At 30.4% G+C, this 13,694-nt stretch overlaps 1 protein-coding gene across 1 annotated transcript; it reads left to right on the top strand.

Annotated features, from left to right (window-relative positions):
* The first annotated feature begins 3,248 nt into the window (after positions 1-3,248).
* LOC137811393 (protein IQ-DOMAIN 22) lies at positions 3,249-6,529 on the top strand. Its single transcript, XM_068613121.2, has 4 exons — positions 3,249-3,756; positions 5,264-5,467; positions 5,631-5,711; positions 5,803-6,529. The coding sequence occupies exons 1-4, from the start codon at positions 3,454-3,456 to the stop codon at positions 6,415-6,417; spliced, it is 1,203 nt and encodes a 400-aa protein (XP_068469222.1). The 5' UTR covers positions 3,249-3,453; the 3' UTR covers positions 6,418-6,529.
* The last annotated feature ends 7,165 nt before the right edge of the window (positions 6,530-13,694 follow it).

Consider the following 13,694-nt stretch of genomic DNA (forward strand, 5'->3'; position numbering starts at 1 on the left):
GAAAATGCAGTTATTTATTTATCATTCATATACTTTTATTTATAATGTATTTTCATTTTTATATATTCGTGTAAAAAGATACAATTAAACAAGTTAAAAGATCATTTTTACTTTTAATTCATTTTCTTAATTTTTTTTTCTTTAATCAAACGCAGCAGTGTCTGTTAATTTTTAGTTAGATAAATTTGATTTTGATGGAATTAACCTAAAACAGTTGAATGTGACATTTTTTTTATGTTAATAACAGGTATAAAAGTTATTGTTACAGAAGCATATATTTATTTAACTTTATTTGGAATGCAGACACCTAGGGTGGGTGCTACACACTTCAAATAGACCCTATTACTGAAAAGCTTGCAATTGCAGAGTTCAAATTGTTGTTCTCATCTTCATTTCATAAATGCGTACGATCAATATTAAAAAACATATTATCAGTACGAACAAGCATCATAAAATGTATCTTCTCTATGCTAATATTAACATATGTGGAAATTCTTTCTTCAATACTAAACTAAGATAGTACACCACTCTCTTTTATTGTTTAGGAGCCAATAAGATATTTGATTTTAAAAAAATTAAAGAAGAATTAAAGAAGAATCGAAAAGATAGTAAAAAAATTATTTCATCAAATTTTAAAAAATCTAAAATACTTGTCATGTTTTAATTTTACATGTAAATTTATTATTATTTATTAATAAATATTTACATAAGAAGAGTGAAACTATAATTGTCAAAAATAAAAAATAAGAATTAGAGTGAAAAAATGTGATTTAACAGAGTTTTTTTTTTTATCGCATTTGAGAATAACAAACACATTTTTTTTTATTTTTGTATTATTTTTGTCTTGTTATGTAACCCTAAACTATTATGGTTGATTTCCCGTTAAATTCTAAAGTTTTGATGAATAAAAGTTTTATTTTTATATAAATGTCACTTTTAATATTGTGCGTACTTTATTAATTGTAAAATTAAAATAATTACTAAATTTGTGGGGAAAAACACAATAAAATCTGAACTGTGTTAATAATAATATGGTTATAATCAACATATAACCACGTCACTTAAGCATCTAATCAAATATTCAAATGTCTAAAGAAACATTTATATAAAAAACGTTCTTGAAATGGATTTTAATATGTTTATAAATTGGGTTTTGATTTTTTTTATTAGCCAAAGATAATTGTAGAAAATAATAAAATAAAAGTAGAGGCTAATAAACCCTGGTGAATATCAAAAGACAATCCAAAAACGTGTAGCTGTCGGTTAGATACGTTGACTGAGTAACACAATTGGTCCAATTTTGAAAAGCGAGTCTCATTTTGAAGCTTCTCCTCACAGAGAAAAGGTACATAAAGTGTTCATGTCTGCATGTGGTCACAATCTATTTGACCATGTCAATTCACACTTCAAAAGTCTACATTTCCAACCACCACTTTCATCAAACAAAAAAATATTGAGACCATTTCATAATAAAATATTTCTATTCAATTTCTTCTATTTTAAATTGAATGTGAAATTGTGGAGAAGGAACTAGAAAACGAATATGTAGCATATTTCGAAATTCGTCGGATTCAACGTAATATAAGAGTGACAACAACGTTGTTGTTTGAACTCATTCTCTTAAAACGTGTAATTTTACGTTAAACATAAACAAAACGCAAATCCATATGCATATAAACTCAATGGAAATTAAAAAAAATGCGATAATAATTTATCCACTGTTTAACATATCTTGGTGTTTATATGCTTGGATCACCAACCCCCATTCTCATTCATGTGATGCCTCTTTTCATTCAATTACAACACTGCCCCATCATTATATAATGTTAATATACACACATATATATATTTGAACCTTCATAACAAATTTTAGCTAAAATATCTTTATTTAGTACTTTCATGAAGTGTGAGGGTATATTTTAAATTTTGAAAATTTAAAACATCAATTATTTTTTGAAACAGAAAAATAAAAAAGTAGAAAGGATTACTTTATAAATATAAGTAAAAATAAAAATGTTTATCGTCTTGAGATATAAAATGTATTTGTTACGTACAGTATCAAAATAAATATATTACTTTATAAAATATTTAATAAAAAAACATGTTTATCTTGAAACATCTACATTTCAAGGTTTTCCTTTACCTAGGTTAACGACATTATACATTAAACAAAGTATGTTCAATAAAAAAAACCTAATTGATAATAAAGTGAATGGTTAAATAAGTCTTTCTTTATAATGTCAAACTATTATTTTTATTTTTATTATCATAAACTTGAAGTATAAACTCAAACTACATTCAACATCATTTATCTATTTATCTGAGTTGTGTTTGGAATGAAAAATAATAAAATTTTAAATGAGATAAAATAATTGTTATTATTTAAAATATGAACATAATTGAGATGTCAAATTGTATAATAATATCTAACATAAAAAATTTTATTTAAAAAAAATTATGAAATGTGAGTCTAGTCAAGTTTACTCCATCTCTAATTTGTGATTAGAGACTTTTTATACTACTCACAAAATTTATTTTATATTTTCAAACTTTGCAATCAAATTTTTTATTTTATATTTCCAAACTTTGCAATCAAATTTTCTATATGTATGTTGAGTTAAATAAATGCATATCCGTATTCACTTTCTTTTCAAGCTATTTTGAATAATTTATATTTTTCACTTCCTAAACAAGAATCAAAGGCTTCAAATGTGAAACCAGATTAATAATACGTAACCAACATGGATCAAACTTCCTTACATAATCAATAAGAGTATAAAGCAGTTAGTTGGAACAGTTTAGGGAAAATTGAAAAATTAATAAATGTTACAGATCAATCTATAAACTAGTCAAACTTGAATTCAGAACTCACCTCCTTTCACGTTATTTTATCATCCATGTATTTAACAATTTTATTTTTAAAGATATTTGTTTCACTAAATATAAATAAAAAGGTATTTAACTAAGAATAAGAATACTTGATTGTTAGATTTAATCATCAATCGTTTTGGTCAAATTGTAAATGAAAAAACTATTGTGGAAAAAGATAAAATTGATTAATGTATACGGAAATTTATTATTTAAGAATCACGTTTTCTAAAAAAATTACAAGACTCACAATTTCTATTGCTTTTCTTTGCTATATTTCCCAGTCCTTAATTTTCTACGAGCTTTCTTTCACTGGAATACACGTGTGAGTGTGTCTAATAGACTCGATTCTACAGAAAAGAAAAGAAAAAGGATTTAATGCACACTCATTATGTTAGTTCGCTCCAAACGAGTCCTTACTATGTTACTCTCTGTTTTCTTCACAGTTTGCTTACACAAAAAGCCACCTTCACTCTCTCTTTCTTTCGCAAACTCACTTCCAACTTCTAACTCCTTTTCTTCCACAAACGCATCTTCAAAACCCAAACCATTTCGTTAATGGTTTTTTTCTTCTAGACCCAGTTAATGGGTAAGGCATCCAAATGGTTTCGCGGCCTTTTCGGTTTCAAAAGGCAAGACTCGCCGTCCGCCGCCGCTCCCAAACCGCCCAAGGAGAAACGGCGGTGGAGCTTCGTCAAGTCCTACCGAGAAAAGGACCATTCCGCCGTCAACCACCACGCACCACCCACCAGCGGAGGCCATTCCTCGGGACACGTGGAAAGCGCTGATCCCAACCTCGCACCACTCGCCGCTGTCACCGTCGTCGGAGGCGTTTCTCGAGAAGAATGGGCAGCTGTTAAGATTCAGGCCGCGTTTCGAGGCTCTTTGGTTCGTACGATCATTCTATATATTATTCTCATATTCTTCTAATTATTGTTCTTTTTTACATTAACGAAAATAGTTACCTACATTCGAGTAGGTGTATCATCTTGCACGAGGTTGTTTTAACATAATCAGTGTTTATGGTTAGCTTCTATAAAGTGAAGTGTTTTATGAATTTTCACAAAAGTTAAATAAGTTTCCGTATTTGTTTGTCCTTATGTTTATGGGGTGGTGGTGAAAGGAGGTTTTAGTTTAATAAGGAAAAAATATGAAGGATCCTGGAAGATGGGTGGGTGAAAAGCGAAAATAGGGAGTGTCGTCCTATGTTTGCAGATTTGGCTTATCTGTGAGACGGTGTCTTGTTTTGTGAAGGCTTTTGTAGGAGGTTCTGTTTTAAAATTGTGGTCTGAAACAATTTCCTGCGAAACATAATTTCTTGCTCTGAATGAACATTAATTACGACCGATTAATCTGTTTGGGTGACAGCTACTAACGCGTATCGAGGTGCGTCCTGCGTCACCATCTCCCTCTTTCTCTTCCCTCCGTGTTGCCCTTTTCACCATTAATGTCATCTTGCTTTTCACTCTCTTCACACACGCAGAGCAACGTAAAGTGTATTATAAAGTTGATTGGTATGATTAGTTCGGTTTAATTAACACACTGGAAGAAAAAATTATGTCATTCATTTTAAATATTTATTAGAACGATTAATTAAATATATTTCAGAAAAGAAAATCAATGGATCATATGAATCTTATAAAAAAAAGTCTAATTTTTCGTTGCACTGTCCATGATGCTACAATTTTATTTATGTTTTGGAAGTAACTTTTATGAAGAATTGGTAACTTAGTTGTGTTTTGGGAGTAACTTTTATGAAGAACTGGTAACGCTGGTACTTTGTTGTAATGATAGATTCGCAGATTAAATGTAGATTGTAGAAGGATTTAATCAGGTGTTGGGCTGTGAAACTGATTTGAAAACTCAAGTACAGTACTTTTTTCTTTTGTCTGGTAAAGGAATGATCCTTGGCTTGTGTCTTGGTTTTGTGGGGACAGATGCAAATGTAAAAGGAGCCCCGCCACCCTGTAATGTAAGATACGTTTGTTTTTGCCTGGGACAGACATTGATGACTTTTTCAGCTCATTAAACTTCCATTTCATCACAACACTATTAATACCACAACACGACGCTGCAGACACACTTCAATAATGCTGATAAATACTTTTCCCTTGCTTACACCTCACACACCATCAATGCACCTTCTCATCAAAACTTATTCATGTCTTTTTTTTTTCCCTTCTTCCCAAAAAGTTGACATGATCTTAATTTTTTAATCCTGGGAAAAGAGTAATGATAAACGTTACATAGTTTAATGAAAATATAATATAGTGATATTTACACTAATGAAAGATTAAACGTGGTATCTTTGTGAGTTTCTGTGACCCTGAATGAACCTGGGTGAAATGAAAGGTGAAATTGAGATATTAATGGTGTTTGATGTTGAAATTTGTAGGCAAGGAAAGCCCTTGGAGCGTTAAAAGGATTGGTGAAGCTTCAGGCATTGGTGAGGGGTGAGATTGAGAGGAAGCGCACGTCAGAATGGCTGCAAAGAGTACAAACACTCTTACGTGTTCAGGCCCAATTCCGTGCTGGGCGGGCCCAAATTTTGCACGGCCCATATTGGAATGCAAACTCATCCACTCCCCTCCTCCATGTGGTAACCATCTTCAATTCCTCTCACTTTTATTGCCTTTAAATGAGTTACACAGATACAAATTCTTACCTACATATTCATTGGATAATCAACTAAATTTTTCGATCAAATTAATGATGCTGTGGCAATACAAATACATTACCCTTAGAATGTTTTCCATTCACAGAGTCCAGCAAAACCAGACAAATTTGAAAGCCCCATCAGATCCGAGAGCATGAAATATGATCACTCACCATCATTACTCAAGGTATTTATTTATTTATTTATTTATTTACCTCTTCTGTGCATGACTGAATTCTTTAGTGAGTGAACTTATGGAAACATTCCTATGAGTGCAGAGAAACAGCTCAAAATCCCGCATGCAAATCAATGAATCATGGCATCAACGAAGATCGTGGTCAAGAGGTTGTAGCCTGGACGAAGAAAGATGTTTCAGGATGCTAGAAAATGATTCTGTAAAACCACAGATGACAACATCAAAGGGTAGAAACCAGTTTTACTCCCCAAGCCATGGTTTGGTCTGTGAAGTTGAGTCTTACAGCCCTCTGAAAATGAAGGAGGAGGTTGAGGAGAACTCATGGTGTGGTGGTGAGAATAGTCCTCGTACTTTGTCTGCCTCTTCTAGAAATGGTGGGTCCAAAAGAAGCCCTTTTACTCCTAGCAAGAGTGATGGGTCAAAGAGCCATGGAAGTGGTTATTCTGAACCTGAGTATCCGAGTTACATGGCATACACTGAATCCTCAATGGCAAAGGTAAGATCCGCGAGTGCTCCAAAGCAGAGGCCCCAATATGAGAGGTCTAGTTCTTCTTCTAACAGATACTCGGTTCATGATCATGGATTTGGTGACTCGAAATTCGCCACGCAAAGGCTTGCTGCATTACACGCAAACTTCACTAACAAAGCTTACCCTGGTTCTGCTCGTTTGGATAGGCATAAATACTCACATACGTAAATACATGTTTGTTATTTTCAATGTTTTAGAGTCATATGTTGACCATCATGTACTAGACTATAACATTATAACTTTAAATGAAAAATAATGAAAATTGAGCAATTTTAAAATTGTAGTTATCATATCACATAAATTGATCAGTTCCATCCAAGACGGTTTCTTCGTGCACTTTTTTTGTAATATTTTGGATTTTTTTTTAATATTTTGGATTATTTATTCAGAAGTTTTTTTTCAAATTTGTAATTAGTTTTTGAATTATGTAATTCGTAGGTTTTTATATTAGAAGTCTTTTCTAATATAAGATTAGTTTTTGGATTATGTAATCTGAAATTTTTTTTTCAGATGTGTGATTGGTTTTTTGATTATATAATATGAAAGTCTTTTTTTATATGTGTGATTAGTTTTCGAATTACATAATTTAATTTTTTAAATTTGATAGTAATATAGAATCCGAAATATCATATTTTGAATTAGTTGAATATGAGATTAATTCAAAATATATATAATTTCTTAAAATTGCTTCTGAATTTTATAAATCTATATGAGTGACACAAAAAAAGATAAAAGGATATTTTTAAGTTTTTGTATTGGATGGTGCAACAACATATGGAGTTATGGAGGTGCAGAAAGTAGCAGTCTTCATTGAATTGCAGAACATTTTTGATGTTTTTATCTACCTATTTAGATACCTTTACAATTTCGTCACCTATTTGGGCTTTATTCAGGAAAATGTATGTACAAGCGTACATTAGTATATCTTCATTCATTGCATCTCATGCTTTCAGACAAAGGACACCCTCTACACACCTTGTTTATTTCTTCAAGATATTATAAAAACAAGGCAAAAACAATTTTGACTCCTCTGCTAATGAAGGTTGAAATTTAAAAAGGAAATTAATAAAGCTGGCATAATTTTATTTGACATATAAAAGTAAAATATATGAGAAGTTCAATATTCAGTTTTTGACAATACAAATGTATGAGAAATAGAGAGGAAATAAGTTGTCTAATTTTATATGAAATACAAATATAACATAGTATTACTATTGTGTTAATTTGTTAAGTGTTTTTTTTTTATCATGATGAGGTTATTTTTTTTTGTTTTTACTAAAATGGGGTCCGTTTAAAAAAAATTACAAATTTAGGCAAGTCGTGCCTAATTGGGACGACTTCATATGCAATTAGGCACGACTTCTGCCATATCATACTAAAGTCGTGTCAACTTGGTACGACTTCTGTCCTGTCATACTGAAGTCGTGCTAACTTGACACGACTTCTGCCACGTCATAATTTTTTTTTTTTTTTTTTTTTTTATTTTTAATTTTATTGTTTATATATTGGGTAGTAAGTTATGTAATGTTAACAATTAATTTCTTCTCATCATTACGTGTTCTGTAAAATCATTACTTCTCAAGCTATTTATTTTTCAAATTCATAACAATAATTCTCTATTTATTTTCCAAATATAATAATTTTTCATTTATCTATTTATTTCCAAATTCAATAACAATTTTCTTCATTTTTTAATTAATCAAATAATCAAGTTATTGTATTACATTACCGTCAAACATGATCCATACATGATTATCTAATTTTTTATTCCTTAAAACTAACACTCTTAGAAAATTATGTATCAAATTAATTTTTAACATTACATAACTTACTATCCAATATATAAACAATAATTTTTTTTTCTAAAAAAAATGACGTGGCAGAAGTCGTGCCAACTTGGCACGACTTTTGTATGACAAGGCAGAAGTCGTGCCAAGTTGGCATGACTTCAATATGACGGGGCAGAAGTCGTGCCAAGTTGACACGACTTCAGTATGACATGGCAGAAGTCGTGCCTAATTGGAACGATTTCTGCATATGAAGTCGTGCCGAATTGGCACGACTTGTCTAAATTTGTAATTTTTTTTAAACGGACTCCATTTTGGTAAAAACAAAAAAAAATAACCCCATCATGGTCAAAAAACCTTGTTAACTTCTCTTTTATATCACTGGTAAAAGTTGTCGAGAATTTCATGTTTCTCATGAGATGAATTCTATTTTCTAATTGTACCGGTGGAGTCTGTATGACACTTGGAGTTTCGACACTTGGTTAAGAATGACTGACACAACTAAAACTATTATACTCAAATAGAGAATTAATGAAATTAATCAATGATCAAGCACTAGGTAATATATTTTTAATTACAATCTAAATTCTTAATCCAACCCAATAACAAAAGACTCATGATAATCATATAAATAGACACAAATTAAAAGAATCAGGTACGTCATCATTTAGTACTAATAGCACCGAGTGCCGAACACCAAAATCTTACTTGAGCGTCAAAGTACTTTTTGTAGGTACCATCCCAGCTCGGAGTTAAGGAGACGAGGAGTAGGGAATGAGAAGAGTACGGAGAGATCGTTTGAGTAGAAGAAAGGAAAGATAAATCGACCAAACGAGAAGAAAGACAATCGTTCTCTTTATTTCAACTCCGTTCGATAACACTAAAAAAATACAATCCCACTTCCTTGGGATTTTCTTAATTTATTAGAGATAAAAAAAAATGAGGTTTGAGTGTCTGAAATGAATTTTAAAGTGGAAAACAAATGATAGTTGAGGTGATTAAGGAAACATGAAGCGGAAAATCTTTGCAGTCCTTGTGGTTTGTACCTACATTACATGGAATTGAAAGAAGTCCAATAATTGTGGTGTGAGAGAAATGATGATGTATAAGAATCTGTTAATGCAAAATCCAAACAAGTAGTAATGAAGGGTCTGTGGTGTAACCCTTTAGCCGGCATAAAGTGGCTTCTACTTTCAGCTTCCAAATCACATTAATCTGCACCATGCCAATGCCTATGACATTGTCGCCCTTCTCTATATTTATTTTTATTTCTTCTCTCAAAGTTTATATTCTACATATAAATTTGTATATTTATAAGATTAGGAAAGGTAACACACTTTAGGATACTCTTTAGAACACATGTTTAATTAATGATTAAAATCTATTAGAATAAAATATAATTAGGTATTATAAATAAATATTATATACAATCAGTTATTTAGTTTTTTCTATGTAAAAATATTATAGATATTATATATAATTAGTTATTCTATCTTTGATTAAATAATTATTTTATTTCTTTCTCTTTTTATATATTACTATAGTTATCCAGAGTTTATCCTAATCGAATGAATTTTAGCCCTATTGTACAATCCAATGTTAGACTTATAGTAAATAAGATTAAAAAACACAAAGTTGATTTCCTGAGGCGTGGGCGATTACTGTCCGTAAAGACTTATTCGCAGTGTATTGTGCAAGTCCCGCAGGATACAACAAGAACTTCTCGAAAAATTTTGAGAATCAAAACTAGCAAGTAAACTCTTGAAAGAGTAAGAACTCAAGATTCCAAAAATGTTTAGAATAAAAGAAAGAGAAAAAAATGAAGGAGAGAAGGAGAAAGAATGCACTGTGAGTGATGTTGTGTTGGAGCATTCTCGTGCCTCTTATTTATAGGCAAATAGAGAAGCTCAAAAACCAAAAAAAGAAGAGAGGAAGAGTACTAGGACTCATCTCGATTGTCCGATTCCTTTTGATTTCAAAGCAAGCTTCAATCTTTTCACTTAGAAGGATTGAGATATGATTCACGAATGAACCACACTAACGCTAAACACCAACAAATAGCCTGCTTTCCCAACCCATCAATGAACACTTCAGCATCGTACTCGGGGTTTCTGCATCTTCAGCTACAAACTCTTATTCTTTCCATGTATATCTTCTGTCTAGGAAGTTGCCTGTTGTTCCAATGGTTAGGAGGTGACGTTGGAAAAGGTGGGAAACCACCAGAAAAGGAGGAGGAACGTGGAACAAGTCTTGCAACATTCCAGAGGTTCCATCCGATCTCAAAGAAACAAACTAAATCTGAAAACGGATGGAGAATGAATCATCAGAAAAAACAGAGGAGTTTCCAGGTGTTATTCGATTTGCACAATGGACTAGCGGAAACGTGTGTTGCAACGGTTCTTCTTCTGCAATATATATATATATATATATACATATATATATATATATATGTATATATATGTATATGTATATATATGTATGCATCATTTTACAACAAGACCTTCCTCAATTTCCATGCTCGATGTCTTCGGTGTGAACATACGATGTCCTCATTATGTGAAGGTGTGTTGAAGATTTCACATAAGTTAGAAAAAAGACTAATCTACATTATATAAGTAGAGACAAACTTTACCTTACTATGTCGGTTTTGTAAGGATGAGTTATGCTTAAACTCACTATCTAATATAATATCATAGTTAAGTTTTAAATTGGAACCCATAGGTAATATATTTGATTTGCTACCTAAAAAACCAGTATCATCTGTCCTAAATGAATAAATGACATGGCTCAAGAAATTGAGACTTTCAAAGATGGTGACACTTGGCCTTTACACTCTTTACCATAAAGCATACATTACATAAGGTGCAAATGAGTTTTTAAAATGAAATGTAATATTGATGGCTTAGTGGAGAGATACAAAGGTTGGTAGCCAAGGGCTACACATAATAGGTTAGGGATTGATTTTTCAAACACTTTCTCACCAGTGGCTAAACATAGTTTCGTGAGGATCTTATTAGTCATTACTGCTGCAAAAAATTGGAGCCTACAACAATTAGATATCAACAATACATTCTTAAATTGTGAGTTATTTGAAAAAGTATACATGGATATTCTCAAGGGTTACAAAACAAGAATCAGAGGATTAGTTAGTAAGTTGAATAAATCTATATATGATTAAGACAAGCTTCCTAGAAATGGTTTTGCAAGTTCTCTTTAACCTTATTGCAACTTTACATAGTCTAAAAATAAGTACTATTTGTTTCCTCATGATTTTGGTTCTTCATTGATCATTTTGTTGGTCTATATGGACAACAACATCCAAACAAATCTTGATTCTTCTTATGTTGATAATGTATAATTGACATGGAGCATTGAATTCATTGTTCAAACTAAAGATGATTGGTTCTCTCTGGTACTTTTTAGGCTTGGAAATTGTCAAATCCAAAAAGGACATCACTTTAAGTCAAAGAAAGTATAATTTATCTTTGTTCTATGATATTGGTTTTTTAGGTAACAAACCAATTAGATTATTTATGGATCTCAATTTAAAACTTAGCCTAAATGATGGTGATCCTATTGATGATTAATGTGTTCCGGTACGCCCAATAGTTCCATATCGTTTAGGAGTCGAGACCAATGACAATTTATATACATCTTCTTCCCTTAATCCATTGAGATGCCTTTTAAGGACAAAACTGTGACGAAACTCCAAACTCCAAAGCGAATAATACAAGTGATTGACCCTAGCGATAGTTGGAACATCGTGGGGGAACGACACACATCAAATATGATGATTGATCCTATTGATGCTAGCATCATGATAAACGATTATGTATACATATTTTTATTATATAAACATTTATAACTATTATATTAAATATATATTATATTTTTATATTATTAATATTTATATTATTTTATAATTTTTAAAATTTATTATATCTATCAAATAACTCACAAATATCCATAAATCTTTCTTTCACTTTCCACTCTATTTATCTTGATTCAAACAACCTCATATTTCTAACCCTTTCTCTTCAATTCCACCCCTTAATCCAAACAAAACATAAATCTAAAAAGCATCTTATTATTTTTACAATATAATCTACATATGTGTTTGTATTTCCTATCACACTACCTTACTTAATTGAGTTAAAATTGAATGTCTATATTAATTTTAATTATACATATTTTAAATAATATACATACATATATATAATTTAATAAAATATGTATATTTTTTCTTAAAAAGTAGCGTGTTCAACTATTTTTGTTGTTGGATATGATAGTTTTTCTCTATCTTGCTATTATTCAACAGATTTTCATTCTTTTTGTTTTCAGTTTATTAATTACTTTATATTTTAAATCGGTTATTGTCCATGTCTTACTTAACATATTTTTGTGATAATTTTGTTTGTTAGGTACAATTGAGATACTGAAATATGCATGAGAGAGTTAGTTACAAGAGTTCAAGTGTTTTGATTTTAAGGTATAATAAATAGTAAATATAACGAAATGGCGTGTCTTTAGAAGATGAGCATGTCCATCATATAGTATTATAGATAATTTGTTTTATATCCGTGGTTAGTTTTTTTCTCTTATTAAGAATGTTTATATGATGATTTTTTTTTATTCGAAATAGTGTAAAACATTAGTTACAAAACAATATAATTTTTAAATAAAGAAATAAGTCAAGTTGATTATGGTTTGATCTTGTTGAAGATTGACAAGATAATAGTACGATGTATCCGATGAAGCAAGTAATGGACAATTTCAAAAAAGATGAAAGATTTAGACTATGAATGGTGACTAATATCTGTTGTTTCCAGATAAAATAATTACCATAATCAAATTTGAAATGGATGGATGTGGCAAAGATATGGAGAGGGACAACATGTGATGTGGAGGTAGAAGAGGTTGTAGTGGGTAGAAAAAGCCATGAATAACCTCTTGATACCATGTAAAAAAAACAAAGAGGATATGTAGAGAGTAGGGATATGTAGATGAAAGATGTAAGGGATAAGGCAAAGATAAATGTAGGGATATGTGTATAATTTGAAAAATATAAAAAATGTTTTTATAAAAAAAGTTGAGGGATTAAAAAAAAATTAATTAAAGAAATATGTCCCTATTTTTTAAAATTCAGGAATTACATGGATACTTTTGGTAAAGAAAATAATTATGTATTATCATTTATTGAATATTTTCGAAGATAAATAAAACTAAACGTATCACCAAAGATCAAACGCAGACCAATTTAGATTGAATTTAAATTTTAAATTAAGTTGCTGAATTATGAGTTGAAAATTTAAAATGACTAAAAATACATTTTTTTTCTTCTGCTCAAACCACAGTCCACAAGGTCTGTTAATATATTGTATCTTATCTTTATTTTATTCCACACAATATTTAAATGGTAATTTATTAAAAAAATCCATTATCGTTCACTATTATCATAAAACAAAAACATCACCAATAAGATAACTTAGCCCCATAGATATTTGTATATAATTTACTTCAAATATCCTATATTATTTTAAGTAGGTCATAAACCGTGTTTACCTTTCTAGATACAGATATGAACAAAAATAGTTACTATTTGCTTGACTTAAAACAATAATTAATATCATTTACTTATATTAATTACATTACATTTTT

The sequence above is a fragment of the Phaseolus vulgaris genome, chromosome 2 (genome assembly GCF_051622355.1).
Source record: "Phaseolus vulgaris cultivar YP4 chromosome 2, ASM5162235v1, whole genome shotgun sequence".
Taxonomy (NCBI): Eukaryota; Viridiplantae; Streptophyta; class Magnoliopsida; order Fabales; family Fabaceae; genus Phaseolus; species Phaseolus vulgaris.

Coding starts and splice junctions, on each gene's coding strand:
- LOC137811393 (XM_068613121.2), top strand. CDS start 3,454: ATGGGTAAGGCATCCAAATGGTTTCGCGGCCTTTTCGGTTTCAAAAGG. Junction 5,468..5,630: donor CCACTCCCCTCCTCCATGTG/GTAACCATCTTC, acceptor TTCCATTCACAG/AGTCCAGCAAAACCAGACAA. Junction 5,712..5,802: donor ACTCACCATCATTACTCAAG/GTATTTATTTAT, acceptor CTATGAGTGCAG/AGAAACAGCTCAAAATCCCG.